This window comes from Moschus berezovskii, chromosome 22 (assembly GCF_049115385.1).
Source record: "Moschus berezovskii isolate FMDL1 chromosome 22, NW_MosBer_1.0, whole genome shotgun sequence".
In the NCBI taxonomy this organism is placed as follows: Eukaryota; Metazoa; Chordata; class Mammalia; order Artiodactyla; family Moschidae; genus Moschus; species Moschus berezovskii.
This window is the reverse complement of record NC_142481.1, coordinates 39,384,890-39,400,092: the sequence shown is the minus strand read 5'-3', so window position 1 is coordinate 39,400,092 and position 15,203 is coordinate 39,384,890. Positions and strand designations below refer to the sequence as shown.

Below are 15,203 nucleotides of genomic sequence, written 5' to 3'. Positions count from 1 at the left end.
TGATTTTGTGTGTTCTGTTTTGGTTGGTGGGTTTTTCTGTATAATTTTTTATGTGTGTATGATGTGCACCTTTAAACATGATACCAATTCCGTGTGTTCTTATGTTTCAGATGTGTGAAAAGAGAGGATGTTTTGGAGTCAATTTTAGAGGGTCCCAAGACAATGGGATACAACAATATGACAGTGAACACAGGAGAGACATGCCTTTAAAAAAAAGAAGTCCTAAATTCACCCTTAGATTTCACACCTGTGTAGGAAAGGATTCTGCGCACTACTGTCTCTTGGCTTCTGTCACTTCTTGGGGATATCTAGGACAGACTAAAGGCAAGGGCAGGATGCTAGGCCAGCCCCCCAATTCCATGGGGTGGCCCCCAGCCCCTTGGCTGTGCCAGCTTCTCCAGCATGTTCCGCTGTGGAGGCCAGGCAGCTGGTTCAGGTTTGTAAACCGAGGGTGTTTGGGTGCTCTGTGAATGGTGGTGGAGGTGCCCTTGCACTCTCTGGGCTCTTCTGGAAGTGGTCTCCCTCACTCCCTTCATTTTCTTTTGACCCTTTTGACATCTTGGGTTCCCAGTTTGGTTTTTACCCCCCTCTAATTTTGAGGCTTTTATGTACCATAGAGATCCATGATCTTCGTGGATATTTTAGTTCTGTTGATGTGAATTCTGGGTGCGCAGGTGGCCGCATGGACCTGGCTTCCCACTTGAGCTGGGTAGACCGTGTGCTCTTTGATCTTTGGCCTGCAGATGTGGTCCTCCCTGGGTAAAGCTGAGAGCTCTGTGGAGCAGGGCCTCGCATGCACAAGGAACCCTGGCCCTACTGCCTACCTAGTCAAGGGACAACTCAGCCTGCCTGCCTCTGGACACATTCCTCTCCCGTCTCCTCACCCGTTCTTTTTCTTAGGAGTGGTTCTGAACCTGACTGCACATTAGAGTCGCTTGTGGAGCGTCTGGAAACCATGACGCATAGGCTCCACCTCCAGGTGTCTTGTTCTAATAATTGAATTGGTCTTTCCCTGCACCCTTTCCCAGCAAAATGCTTCTGGATTCCATTTTAAGTAAGACAGGGCAAAGAAACGTCTGTTGTTTTTGGCTACAGAATTCACAAGCAAATTGGGCAAGAACCCTGTTACCCTGTGGCTCCTTTTTTGAGAAACGGAGGTGATGCCACATGTAGAAATCATGGCCTCCTTCAGCCTTTCATCTGTAACCCCCCCAGACCCGTGTCCTGAAGTCGGGCTTCTTCTCAGTCAAGTCCTGAGAGCACAGGCTTCCCATCAACTGAGATGGAGCGCCTCCTTCTACAGATAAGTGGGGGTGAGGGAAGCTGGTGGGAAAAGACCTGGGGGAGGGCCAGGCCTGGCTGGCTCACCAGCAGGCTTGTCCTGGCTAAGGAGCCCCTGGACCCGTTCTCTGTAACAGAAGGGGACTAGCCTCTTGTTACTCCACGATCTCTGCAGCAGTATCAGCCCCTACCCTCCATCCTCACCGGATTTGAAAGGCCTCTGGTAGTGCCACAGAGAGGCCTTCCCAGGCTGCTGGTGTGTGGAGGATTCCGCTTAACTGACCTCACCCAGCCCCTGCCATCTCCTGGGTGGAGCACTTGACTGCTTGGCTACTAAATGATCCAAGGACATGACGCAAGGATTTTGCTGAGCTGTGTTCCCTCCCAGCCTCAACTGACTTGCAGTTTAATTGCAGCAGAAACGTGGCAACCCAAGGGAATCGAGAACTGACTCCGTGCGCCAGGCTGTGCTGGTCTCGGTTGTCCCGTGTGTGTTCGGCCTGCTGGGGACTGCCGGGATCCAGGTACAGCAGGGGAAGCTTTTCAAGACGTCCAAGTGAGTGCACGTGACCCTCTGGGTGCAGAGTGCTGAGGCAGTTTGGCCTTATCCTTGGGACCACCCATTATGCTGTGGTGGAGGCCCAGGTTATAGGATAGGATCACGCATTAGCAGGAGACTTGGGATTACCTGCCCTTCCAATGAGGAGGTGCTGGACCAGGAGGAAGGGGGCACTGCAGGCTAGAGTGGCCCATTTCTCTACCCGCCCTGCCCCCAGGTGACTGCGCTCAGCTGGCTCCCCTTTGATGGCACTGGCACAAGCGTGGGGAAGGTCGGGGATGAAGGGCCCTTAATCTGGCACTCACAACCCCATGCACCAGCCGCCCCGCATCTGTGGCCCAGTCGAGTCCCTCCTTCCCTTTCCTGTCAGAATGAAGCCCAAGGGTGAGACTCAGGAATACAGACAAACATTCTCTTTATTGAGCTACACATGAATTTTCCATTAGTCAGAGAAGTAGACTGGCAGTGTGTAAGATATCACAGAAACCTCACCGATTGGGAATAGAAAGGCTTAGAAAGACCCGTGGGCTTTTTTTTTTTTTTTCTTTTTTTTCCTTTTTTTTTTCCAAGTTTTTTTTTTTTTCTGCATTTTAAATTTTTTGTGTTTTGTCTTTTTGCCTCTTTATCTGAAATGGCTGTGACTGGTCTTCTTCAGCAAATATTGTCTTAAAAGTGAACCGTGAAGAGGTTTGGGGTTTGGATACTAGTCAAAGTAGAAATGACATTGGACTGATCATGAGAACTGTGGCTTTCATGTAAACATTACATTCCATCTTTTTTTTTTTTTTACTTTTTTTTTGTTTGTTTTTTTTCCCATCTTGTGGTATTTAAAAATTTTTGTTTTTTATCTGCAGCACAAACATCCCCACATGAGAAAGAGCGAACACAGGTCACTGAAACAAAGGAAAAGGTGGAGGGGCGCGCGTGCACACACACAGACACACACACAGACATACACAGACACACACACACAGACAGCGTCCATCTGAGAGACGGAGAAGCAAAAATGTCACCAGGAAAAACCACAACCCGGCTCCCGAAGACTACGAAAGCTGATCTGGTATGTGATACATAGTGCTCATCAGGACAAAAAGAAAACCAAAACCTAAAACAACTAAAAGAAAAGTGATAAAGGGACTCTGTAGGAAGGGAATGAGGGGGAGAGTTTTCTATTGGGCTCTATTTATGTATATGTTCTGTCTCCTTTGGGGGCAGCTACTGGCCAGTGAGAGCTGTGCTTTATCTGTACAAACCCCGAGTGAGCGTGTGGTCTGAGTGGCTCGGGGCTGTGGGTGTGGAGGCTGCATTGGGAAAGCAGGGCCTGAGCACACGCCTGGAACCAGCGCCCAGGGTGTGAAGAACAGGTGGCACCTCTGCAGGTGGGGTGGGGTGGGCGAGGCTGCAGGTGTGTATGTTTATTTCACAAAGAAAAAAGATGGATGAAATGGAGTTTTCCTTTATCTTTTTTTTTTTTACACTACAAAGCACATGAGAAATGTTCTTCCTTTCCTTTCAAATTCTAAATGTAAAGACTCAAACTAAAACCGGATTCTACAGCATTCTAGAGAAATACACAGCCGTCAGTCACTCTGGGTCGTAGGTTAGACAGGGGCTTGATACAGAAAGGCTGTGTCTTACAAAGGCCAAAAGGTCATGCTACCAGGAGATCAACGTCAACAGCAAAGAGTCCGTGAAGCGTCTGTAGAGAGAGAGACAAGGGGTCCAGTCGGACCATTTTCCTTGATTTAGAACACCAGCCAACCAACCGACCGAAAAACCCTCCAGCGTGTTTAATGACGTGGGGGTTGGGGCAGGATGGGGCAGCATTGCAGGTAGATCAGGAACCCAAGGGAAGCCTTGCCTGGGCCCCACTGGGAGGCCTCACCCCAGGGACCCTGCCCCGGCCAGGTCTGCAGACCAGTTCCCCCCTGGGCGGCCCCTGCCCCTTCCCCACATGGTCTTTGCCCCGCCCTCTTGGAGGGGGAGCCTGAGGAGCAGCTTCAGCTCTGGAGGTGACCCTGTGCTGTGACGGCCCCTCCCCTCAGCTGCAGGTGGGAAGCAGACCAAGTCTCCCTTTTTTCTGACTCTTGCCTTGTTAACGTGAATAAAGAAAACTCAGGAGACAGTGGATTGATCGGAGCAATGATTCTTCAAATTCTTGAAGTTAACAACCTCTGCCACCCAAAAGAGAAGCATCCTTAAGTTTTCTTTTGTTGGAAAGTATGGGGCAGGGAGACATTTGGGGTGCTGGCCATTTTTTAAAAAAGTTTTGGAATTCACACAAGTGCAGGACGGAACAGGGAGCACACAGCCTGAGTGGGTGGAAGCAGAGAAAAGGCTGGACTTAGGCCAGGGCTTTCCTCGCCCTCCCCCTGCTCACAGAAATGGGTCTCAGAGTGTGAAAGCATGTGACTGTTCTTAAAAGGATGGACTCCCAAGTCAGGACTTGTATTGCAGTGCGTGTGTGTGTGTGTGTACGCGCATAAGTGCACGCTCAGGTGCTGTCCCAGGAAATTGATGAGCAATGGAATGGTGGTCAGTTCTGTCTGAAGCTCTTTCTAGTACAGACTAAAAAAACTTTAATATATATATTTGTCTATATATATATAAGGTTTGTTATGCCTTTTTGGAGTTTGTTTACCAACTTGCATTTGTTAGTGGGGGGGGGCGGGTGTGTGTATGTGTGCAAGCTTTTCTGTGAGTGCTGGAATCATTACCAAATAGGTTGCTATACAGGACAAGAGGTCAGTACAAGCCGCAGCCCCGGAGGTTGTTGGCAATGATGATGTCGGTGACGGCGTCGAATACCACCTGGATGTTATTCGTGTCTGTGGCACAAGTCATGTGACAATAAATTTCTTTGTTGGGTGAGCGATTTTTGCTTTCAAATTGTGCTTGGATGTAGGCGGCGGCATCTTCATAGGTGTTGGAGCCTGTAAGGAGACAGAGCAGGGGGTGGGGGGAGGCCCTGGTGAGAGTGGGCTTGGGGGTGGGCGGGCTGGAGACTCAGCCATGACCTTCTCCAGGAGGCTGCCTGGGGCCCTCCTCCAAGGCAGAGTCGCAGCTCACATTAAAAACCACACACAGCTGAGTGATCGCCTAGTTTTCCCAGGCCTTTCCCTCTGTGTTCACCAGTGGTGCCCCCAGGGGCCCTGAGCGGACGGTGACCACAGGCTCACCTTCTGGAAGAGCACACTGAGGCGGGCAGGTCCGCCCTTCACAGCGCTCAGCCCTGGCCCAGGCCGGTCGTGCTGCTCCTGCTGCAGCTGTTTCAGGTGGGCTGGTGGCTCTGGGCGTGCGGGGCACCATGCCTACACTTTCCAGAATGCTTCCTCCACCGGTAGGGCCAGGACTGTCTTTAAGCAGTCCCCATGCTTAAAGTGAGTGGCCAGGACAGAGGGCATGGGTACCCTCCATCCCCAGGTGGGAAGTTTGAGGGGCTGGTAGTATTGTAATACTAAGTGGGACCCCATTGGCCTCCCCCAATTCCTTGGATGCTCCTTTGATCCTGGCCGGGGTCTGGTGGGGGTATCTGTGGATGACGTAAGGACAGTTTGCCCACGAGCTGCAACCCAAGCCCTGTATCTCTGTTCTGTAGTTTTCAATCAACGTTAAAAAAAATACATGGACCAACCCAGAACTGCCTAAAAGCCCATCCTAGTATAGTTGCCCCATTTTCTTCAGTGCCCCTAGGACCTGGCCAGCATGGAAATGATACAATCTGACATGAAGGGTGGGCGGCTACACCTCCTCCACCACCCCATCAGTTGCCCTAGTCTCCAGTGACTCACAGGGGGATGCTTGGGTGCTGGAAAGTGTCTGCAGGCAGATAATTAAATGTGCAGGGTCAGGGCTGAGGGGTGGGGACACCCCCGGGTGGGGGTCAGGGTGGAGACCAGCTCCGGACAGCCCACAGGGCAGATAGCCGCCTCAACTCCACAGTTGGCTGGCCACCAGTGAAGCCATTAAGTTGGGGGCAGCTCAGGGACTAGCCCCAGGGAGGACCCCACCAAGAGCCCTCCTATGCAGAGGGGGCCAAGGCAGCACCCGTCGAGGTGAAAAGTGCCCAAGAGTGACTCTGAGGGTGCACCGTCCCTACCTTCTCAGCATCCACTGAGTCCGTGCCCTTGGTTCCTCAGAGCGCCCCTGAGACATCCCGACGCCCACCTGCCCACCCCAGCCCCTCCAGCTGGTTTCGTCCCCATAGGCCTAGGCGCCCCCAGGGGCCAGCTCATTGACCATTTGTCATCTGTCATGTTCTCCAAACTCAAACTGGATCCCTGTGGAGATCCTGAAGAACTCAAGTGTTTCCCAGAGTCAGACCGACTTCACCTGGGCGTGTCCAGCGCCCTACACAACCTGGCAATGAGCCTGACCACCCCTTGGGCTGTGTCCTCAATTGGGCTCCAGGGGCACCAGGTCCCTGGGGACAAGGAAGAGCCCTCGGAGGTGGCACTGGCCTGAGAGGGCCTGCCAAGTCCCATCCAGTCACCACAACTTTCTGAAGACCCAAGCGGGTCCTGAAGGTCCTTGCTGGGGCTGGGAGAGGTGGCTGCCAAGAGAGGCTACGACCTGGCTCGCCCCACCCTGGCCCTGTCCCGTGCCTGCCTGGACTCGCCCCGCCCTGCAGAGGGCACCTCGAACACGGCCAGTCCCCCCGTTCGTGGTGTCCATCCTCTGGATGGTACTGAGGTGCTGACAGCAGGCAGGGGGCAGCCTGGCACTGGGTGCCATTCTCTGCATTCTTCCCTGCACTCCCCCAAGCGGTGGGGGTTCCTGTCTGCTCTGGGGCCTGCTGACACACAGGCGGTTAACCTGCCCAGGTTGCAGTCTGGCTCCAGAGGCTGCTTCAGCCTCCCTACAGCCTGGGGAGGGCGGGTAGCCGGCAGGGTCACACAGGGGAGACAAGCAGTGCACCCTCCTTCACACCCAAGGGTGAGGGCGGACTCTCCCCAGTAATGGAGGAGGTTGGCGGGGGTGGGGGACAGCATCCATTGCTCCTGGAATCGGGCTGGGTTTGAGGAACCATGTCACCCTGGGAGCTGAGCCTACGCGCTGGGGCTGTCAGGGAGAGAGGGTTCCCGACTGAGCCCACCTGGGACACATCTGCTGCCACCCAAGGAGCCTCTAGAAGCTTCCCAGTCCCCAAGGCAACAAAGGCTGGGCTCTGCCCTCCCATCAGTGCTGCTCCAGCCTTTAAGCAGCAGCTCAGAGCCAGGCCATCCTACACAGCCAGCCTCCATCAGCCGCCAGAGTCAGCCTTATCACGGGGGTATGTGACACACTCCTCTGGAGTCAGCTGGGAAGGAAAAGCCCCCGAGAATGTGTGGAAGAGAGGCAGGCAGGTGGGGCGGGAAGAGACCAGCAGAGTCAGGGTGGTTTGATTGGGGAAAAGCCCAGGATGGAGGGAAAGCAGGAGAGGGTAGGTGGGATGCTGGTGGAAGTGGGGAGCAGTGCTGATGGCTGGAGCAGAGAAACACAGGGCTGAGGTGGCCCAGGCCCCGCTCACCAGGCACGTGTGCACCCTCTCTAGTGCAGGCAAATGGGCTGTGTGGCCCAGCAGAAGCCCAGGGCAGGAGTTAAGGAAAGGTACTGGGGAGATGGGAGGCCAGGACGAAAGCAGAGGGGGAAACTGGGGGGCGGTCCGGCCTCCTGATCCTGCCATGTCCCGCCGAGTCACCTGGTCACAGCATGCGTGCATCGTGAGGGTTCATTTCCCACCACGCCCAGGGCGGCACTCTCGCCTCTTTTAGGCCCGCCCCACCTGCCAGATGCCTGGGAGACGCGGGTCCCTGGCAGGTCCACGCGGCACCCACCTGTGTACTCTGGAAAGCAGATGGTCAGAGGTGACTTCTTGATCTTCTCCCCAAAGAGATCTTTCTTGTTGAGGAAGAGAATGATGGAGGTATCGATGAAGAACTTGTTGTTACAGATGGAGTCGAAGAGCATGAGAGACTCGTGCATGCGGTTCTGCAGCCCCAGGCGGGAAGAGGGAAGAGAGCCAGACAGACAGCGAGAGGGACAGACAGGGAGACAGGGAAAGAGAAGACGACAGTTAGGCAGGAAAGGGAGGATTGGGGCTACCTGGCAGCTCAGGAGGGGCTGCGGGGCCCACACGGCTCCTTGGAAGGCTGCAGACAGGTAGAACGTCCCACACAACACAGAGCTTCTTGTGTCCAGTGTTCAGAGCAACCCATACCCCCATCTTGGGGCCGGTGGCAGAGAGAGGACTGGGAAACAACCAGGGCTCCCTGGGAGAGGCTGAGGACAGGGAGACCAACCCTCCCCTCTGCAGAGTTCAAAGCCACGAGAGGGTCTCCCTGCGTCTGTTTGTACATGTGTGTGTGGCCTCCAGGTGTCTGTGCATGTGTGTTTGTATGTGCATGTGTGTGGTCTCCAGGCATGTGTGTGCATGCACTTGTGTGTTGGGGGGATTGCTGGACAGGAGCGCGAGATCTGTGCTCTGGCCTTCCAGTCCACACCTTTCCTGCTGGCCTAACCTGTGGGTGGGGGTGTCCTCCAGGAGTGGAGAGGGGCTCTAGGCCCCTCCTGTGGTCTGAGGGGAGAAGTCACGCCAGGCTCCTGCCAGCATCCTCCAGGGACTGGGGAGACGATACTGCGCAGGCTGCCTGCAGGCATGCCTGGAGGATTGGCCGCACCCCTTCGGGCTGGGTCAAGCTCAACCACAGGTCAGGTCATGAGAGCTGAAAGCCATGCAGAACTGTTTTGCACAACAGGAGTTCGTTTAGCAGATGAACCAAAAGGATGTGCACTCCCAGTCAAGCAGGACCCAGGGGACAGCCTTCTGCCCTGGGCAAGGACGGCCTTATTCTAACCTGTTTCTCGGCAGCCCCTTCTCTGTGAACTAACCCGTTTATGCATGGGAAGGTGGCTCCCTCATGAACTACCTCTCCAAGGGAAGGGGGACCCCTGTCCGATCCCCAAGCCCAGCTCCGTGGGTCTGCAGCTCAAGCCCAGGGGTAATTCCTGGCTGCATGCTCCCTCTGAAGTAAGACCGAAGCAAACAACAGGAGAGAACAGAGCACTGGTGCGGGTGTCCCTAGGCATTGTCCCTGGAGACAGACGAGCAGGCAGTGGAGCTGAGAGGGCTGCTTGAATGTGAAGTGACCACCACCTGTCACCGAGTCCCACTCTGCCAGCTCTTCCCTGCCTCGTGTCATTTAACCCCTTTAATCCTTAGGGGACACTGAGAGGTGACAGGGCTGGGACTGGGAAGGACAGACGTGCCCCTGACTCTGGGCCAGACCACAGCTTCTGCAACACAATGGGTCTCTCCGGCCAGTGTGAGTAGCCTGTGGGCTCCAGAATAAATGGTCAGTATAAATGGCCGGCCCTGCATGTCTTTGGTCATCTCTTGCATAGCTGGGTTGTCATACTAGTGACCTGGAAGGGGTATTGGCACCAAACCCTTGTTCTTACAGCCGAAGCCAGTTGGTGGATGGGGTGGTCTCAGGTCTCAGCTGCCCCTCAGGGGCCCCTAGACAACGAACGGTTTTATTGCAGCCTCTGGGACCTGTAGTAAATAGCATGGTCCTTCCACTCTGTCACCCAAATCCAGCAGATTCCTATGGTCTTACTACCCTCCTGGCCTCAACCAGTCCATTTCATTCTCAATCCCCACCCCAGTTTCTGCCAGTCAGTCACTGCATAGTCACACCCGAGTGGAGAAAACGCGTGACACTTCCACCCGGTGCCATTTCAGTGGACCTGTTCAGAAGGGGGCAGGTGGAGGTTTCCTGGGAAGCCAAGTGGATGCTGCTCGGGGCCAGGGCTGGAAACACCCAGGGTCCCCAGACCACCAGGGAAGCAGAGCAGAGCCGCTCCGAGCCAAGGATTCAACAGGACACGCCTCCCCTCGGCCTACCTCTGCTCAACCACAAGCTGGAAGCCCATGGCCAGAAGCAAGGTCCCACCTCGCTGCCCAAGTAGCTCAACTTGATCTATAGATGTGGCGGGGGTGGGGCATGTTGGAGACACATGCCCAGGGCACTCCCAGGACCAGAAGAGCCACCGGGGAGACCTGAGGTGAGAGTGGGGACTGAACATATGGCACATGGGCTGGTCTGAAAGGTCTGGAGGCCAAGCATTGGTCCAAAGGAACGATTCAGGCCAGCTGCCCGGCTTCAAGTCCCACTTGGCTAAGGCTCAGCCCCTCCCCTCCCCGGGGCTGCAGAGCAGCTGCTCTTCCCGCTCACATCAGCGGGGTCTGTGTGCAGCCCTCTGCGGGGCTGCAGGAATGACCAGCACAGGCTCCTGCTCGCGGGGAGCTCACAGTCTAGTCACGGAGAGAAAGTGCACACACGTGAAGAGGTCCCGATTCCGAGCGAGCGGCACAGAGCAGGAGAGGGGCCCACAGGCAGTGAGGCTCCCCCATCAGACCTGGGGAGCGAGCCTGGACGGAGGCAGATGCAGGGACAGTGGTGGGGAGGGAGGCGCCGGCACTGAGACCCCCTCCTCATCCCGCAGGCCTCACCCCTCATCACTCTGAGCCCAATGGAACCCACTGCCAAGGAGCTGAGAGCCCAGCCTGTCTGTACATGCTTTCCCAGAGAACACGGACGCCAGAACATGTTCAGAAGAGATGCCAACATCTGAGAAGAGAAGGAAGCCAGGGGTCACAGCCAGGCGACAGCACCCACCCCGGCTCAGCATCACCTTCCTGTCTTTCCCACTTGCCAGCAGAGTGTGGCCAGTGGCCGGTGCCAAGCCCCTTGGACAGACAGGGCAGCCTCTGCCATCACCACACCCCCTGGTGCCTGGAATCCTCCTGCCCTGGTGCACTGTGCCCTCTGCCGGGCAGCCCACACTCCAGGCCCAGGACACAGTGGTGTGTGGGGGGGTGCCCGGCAGAAGCAACTTGGGCACTGATACAACACACCACACTCACACTAGAAAAAGCTGGCACTTTTTATTAATGGTAGGTGACTAATAAATACATTATGGAAGCCAATAAATTATTACAATGACTAGAGATTTATTAAACCAACGAGTCACTCTTCTTACAAAATGACAGTTAATATGGGGTGGGTGGGGGTGGGGCTGGGATGTGAGACCACTGTACCTAAGACAGGAGGTTTCCTAAGGAAGGAAGGGGGTGCCCAGGCCCACCTCTGCCAGGCACGGGGAGGGGAGGACGCAGGGGGACTGAGGCAGAGACAGGGAGGTGAAGGGCCTGGCTACTTGGGGAGGCGGCAGGAACGGGGGTGCAGGGGTGTGGGGGGCAATGAGGAGAGAACAGGCCACAGGAGAGCGGTGTCTGTGAGCCGCTGGCTCTGCAGCCGAACAGGCTGTGAGTTCAGGCTGGTGGTCTGGGTGCACGGGGTCTGGGTGGGCCTTATCTGCTTCTGCCCAGTCCAGGCCCTCCCACGACAGGGGCCCTCACTTGTTGGGGTGGGGTCTGCCTGGAGCCCCAAAAGAAGGCCTTCCTTTGCTCCTGGCCCAGAGGGCTGAGACTCGCCTTTCTGGGGGTGGGGGTGGAGTCGGGGGCAGCAGCTCACAGACCCTGTTCCTGATCTGGCTGTCCTGTCTGGTCTCATTGCTGTGGGCGACTGGACCCTTCTCTCTGTAGGCCTGTGGGTTGACATCAGGGGCACTGTCTGGGGAGTGCTGGCCTCTGGCACCCCAGGTTGAATCTCTGGTGGCCCTGGAGCCGGAGTCTCAGGCCTCAGTTCCTGAGAACTGCCAGGTTGTGCCTGAAGGCATCCAGAAGGCTCAGGGAAGGACAGAGGCCACCTGAGGAGGCTCCATGTGCCCTACCTCTCAGAGAGGGGGCAGGACACTGCCTGGTCTGGAGTAAAGGCCAGGTCCCCGACTGCGGTGGATTTACTCACCAAGAGGCATGTGTTTGGCCTGCCCTGGATCAGGCCAGAGGAAGGAGGATGGGCCAGGAGAGATGTGAGCCAGAGTGGAGAACTAGCAGGATCACGCACCAGGCAGCAACTGTCGCAGGGCAGGGCGGGGTGAAGCCGGGGGATGACCTCTCCCCTTGCAGGATTCACCCCGGCAGAAGGGAAGGGCCTGGGCGAGCTGATGCCTGGGTCCTCCCCGCTGGGGGTTTACGGAGAGCCTTGTTGTGGGAGCTCCAGGTAGGGAGGGCACACATGGAGTCACAGAGGACCGCTGTTGGGGCAGGGGTGCCTCTAGTCTCTCTTGCTGGGCATGGAGCTGGATATGGGGGCGGGCTGGGAGGCCCAGATACCGGGGTATCCTGGCACCAGACACCAGGGTGGTTGTCTGCCCAAGCTGTGCCTCCTACCCCAGTGGTCGGAGCATGTGGCCATGGGCCCCCAGGCTCTGCTGCAGCCAGAGAGGACAGGGGACCAGGGCGCTAGGCCTCTAGTGTTCCGTGGAAGGAGGCCCCAGAACCATACTGTCCAAGCTATTGGTGAGAGGCCCTGAGCCGTGCTGTCTGCTCAGGGCTGGGGCAGCCCCTGCCCCCTCCTCAGGGAGAGCCCACAGGCTCCACTGAGCCTGTTCGTGGGCCATGGGCACTGCCCCTTCCAGTCAGGCCAGAGCACCTTGGGGCCTTTCCCTGTACTCGGCGGGAAGGCCAAGCGCCGGCTCTTTCCAGGGCAATTGACGCAGGACACAGACACTGCCCACAGGCATCCAGACGGCAGGCACACCTTCACGGGCTCAGTGCAGGCACCCCTCCCAGAATCAGGTTCCCTTTGGCCTGATGACTAGAGGCGCTCAGAGGGCTGAAGCATGGCCTCTGGGGGAGGGCACACACGGGGCCACCCTGTCCGGTCACTCATAACACCGCTCCCAGAACCCCCACACCCACGACGGAGCCGAAACTCATCTGTCACCTCAGTTGCTCCTCCGCAGGGTGGAGCCGCCTGTGACGATGCGGATGGGAGACGCAGTGGACAGGAGGGAATTTCACCCAGACACCCACTCCATGGGGGCTGTGACTGGACAGCCAGGGGCCCCCGGGCAGGCCGGGGTCAGAGGGCAGGAACAGCACAAGAAGCTGAGCAGGGCAGAGATAGAGCAGGCCACCCAGGGGACAGAGGGGCAGGAAGGCCCCCCAGCCTCCTAACACTGCAGGCGGGGTGGGCTGGGGTCTGGGGCCCTCCCACCTGCCTGCTGCCCAGGAGAGCTGGTGACCCCCACCTCCAGGACGACGGCCTTAGAGATGGGGCTTGTCAGCTGCTTTTGAGCCTGGGGTCATAGGGCAGACTGAGGGGCACAGTTGGTCATACCCAGGGCAGTGGTGCCCGGAAATACTGGTGACGTTTTCAGCACTGGGCAAGATGGCCTGACAGGCCTGGGCTGCCCACACGGGACATGGAGGCAGTTGGCTACAGGGGCCTGATCTCTGCCACGACCCAGCACCTGGTACAAGGCACAGCACACAGCAAGGCAGACAAGTTTGAAACGGACCTGGGCTGGCAGGGCGGCTCCTGTGGCCTGGATGCCTGGCGAGTTCCCACGAGACCAGGGGCAGCAGTGGAGAGCCAGGTGGGGGACGGGGCTCAGCCACTCCTGGGGGCATTTGGCACTGGGGCAGGTGCCCTGGCTCCCCCATGCACCACCCAGAGCCCTGCCTGTGGGAAACAAGAAGCCCAGGGCTCCTGGCTGCAGGGCAGTCGGGGACTGCGCTGGGAGTTCGGGGGCCCTGCCTGACCTGGGACCAAGCAGAGCCCAGTGTGGGGGCTGGAGGAGCAGAAGGCCTGAGGAGGGAGGAGCTGCAGCCCCCTCGAGGGGTAGCCCCTCTCCTCCTGTGGGCACATATGTCTCCCTAGGCAGAGCCATCATTCAAGGGGCAGAGCCACCACCCAAGCACATGGGGTGTCTGCCTGGCTGTGGGTTAGCAACATCAGCCAGCTGGGGGTGTCCAGGAGAGAGGGGGAGGTGTGTTCACCAACCCAGGCCAGCCAGGGCCTGAGTCACCAGGAGGTGTCACTCCACCCTTTCCTGCTCAGGCAGTTCAGGAGCAAAGCTCCTCCAAGAGGTCTGAGGATTCTTGGTCCAGAGGAGGGGACTGGGTGTGTGTGGGGGCCAGGCTACGCCCTTCACAGGGCACTCCAGTGTGGCGGGCCCGTCCATGTGCCCTCCTCTGCCCCCTGAGCTGGTGGGGCCCCAAAGGCTGCGAACATACTCTATTTCTTCACCAAGACAGGAGGAGGCTGGGACATTGGCTACAGGGGCTGTGTCCACACCTCTCCTGGGCCTCCTCCACCCCAGGGTCTCCAGTCCCCAGAACCCCTGGGGCCCCGGCAGGTTTGTACTGGATTCACCCTGAATTCAAGGCAAAAAAGCACATCCGCTCACACTCCAGAGTGGCCGCCCGAGACCTGGCTGAGGGCAGAAGTAGAGGAACCACCCTGGGGCCTGCAAAGGCGGGGTTTGAGGTCCCCGTAGCAGTCAAAACAAGTGCCATTTCCCCTGGGCCTCCCCTCCCCACGGCCTTCCCCCCGACCTCTGTCCAGGCACCGCGGGACTCAACCCTTCCCACCACCCTCCACACACCTCTGCAAGAAGTCAGTCTCAGAAGCATTTGCAGACCTACGAGAGTCAGGGGTGGGGGTTCCCCAGGAGGGTATTGGGGAACCCAGAGAAGGAAGGGCTGGCGTCCGGGGGTGGAGATCCAAGGGGAAGAGGAGGGAGGCACTGGCCAAGGCCTGAGCACCCCCAGACCCACACATGGCTGGTGGCTTGGTCCCACTCTGGCTTTTTGGTGACGGAGCTGCCCTCGACCAGAGAGACCCCAAGAAAAGCTGAGCAGTGGCTCCCACCGCCCCAACCCCTGCACAGCATCAGACAGCACGAGAAGACCCCAAAACTTCAAGCAAGAATCACCGCACGTGGAGCACACACCCACTCCAGCAGCCTTGGCCCCACAGCCCTCTCCCCCAGGGAAAACACCAGGCGACGAAGCAGAGGCTGGCAAGTCACCCGCTGAGGCAGGTGTGGGCACTCGGCGTCCCGACCAGCCCCGTTACCATGTGTTCTGGTGTCTGGGGCCAGGGTGGCCATGGAGGGCGCTTCCTGTCCACCCCCATGCCCCAGTGCCAGCCGCTGGTGCTTCCTTTTTGAGGGCAGAGAGTGGGCTGGGAGGTGGCGGAGCGCGGGCTCCAGGGTGGGCTGGGACAGCAGGGCAGCGGGCGGCTGGGCAGCGAGGCTGGGGCTCAGTAGAGGCCACAGCCCCGAAGGTTTTTGGCGATGATGACGTCCGTCACGGCATCAAAGACAAACTGGATGTTGTTGGTGTCGGTGGCACAGGTGACGTGAGTGTAGATCTCCTTGTGGGCGGACTTGTTCTTGCTCTCATACTGGGCCTGGATATAAGCCACGGCTTCTGTGAAGGAGTTGGGGCCTGCAGGAGAGACCAGGT

The 15,203-nt window shown here is 57.6% G+C and overlaps 2 protein-coding genes across 3 annotated transcripts in view; both read right to left on the bottom strand.

Moving 5' to 3' along the window:
- Positions 1 to 2,238: 2,238 nt before the first annotated feature.
- LOC148774405 (guanine nucleotide-binding protein G(o) subunit alpha-like) lies at positions 2,239 to 14,992 on the bottom strand. The gene is made up of 3 exons (XM_088830140.1): positions 14,812 to 14,992; positions 7,657 to 7,810; positions 2,239 to 4,773 (listed from the first exon to the last, which is right to left on the bottom strand). The coding sequence occupies exons 1-3, from the start codon at positions 14,869 to 14,871 to the stop codon at positions 4,586 to 4,588; spliced, it is 402 nt and encodes a 133-aa protein (XP_088686266.1). The 5' UTR covers positions 14,872 to 14,992; the 3' UTR covers positions 2,239 to 4,585.
- The window catches only part of LOC129547086 (guanine nucleotide-binding protein G(o) subunit alpha), a 173,559-nt gene continuing 169,171 nt past the window's right edge, over positions 10,816 to 15,203 (bottom strand). For both annotated transcript variants that reach the window (XM_055412725.2, XM_088830139.1), the window contains one exon: positions 10,816 to 15,185. In XM_055412725.2, coding sequence (XP_055268700.1) covers positions 14,998 to 15,185 — 188 coding nt within the window. In that variant the 3' untranslated portion in view covers positions 10,816 to 14,997. The remainder of the gene's footprint in view (positions 15,186 to 15,203) is intronic.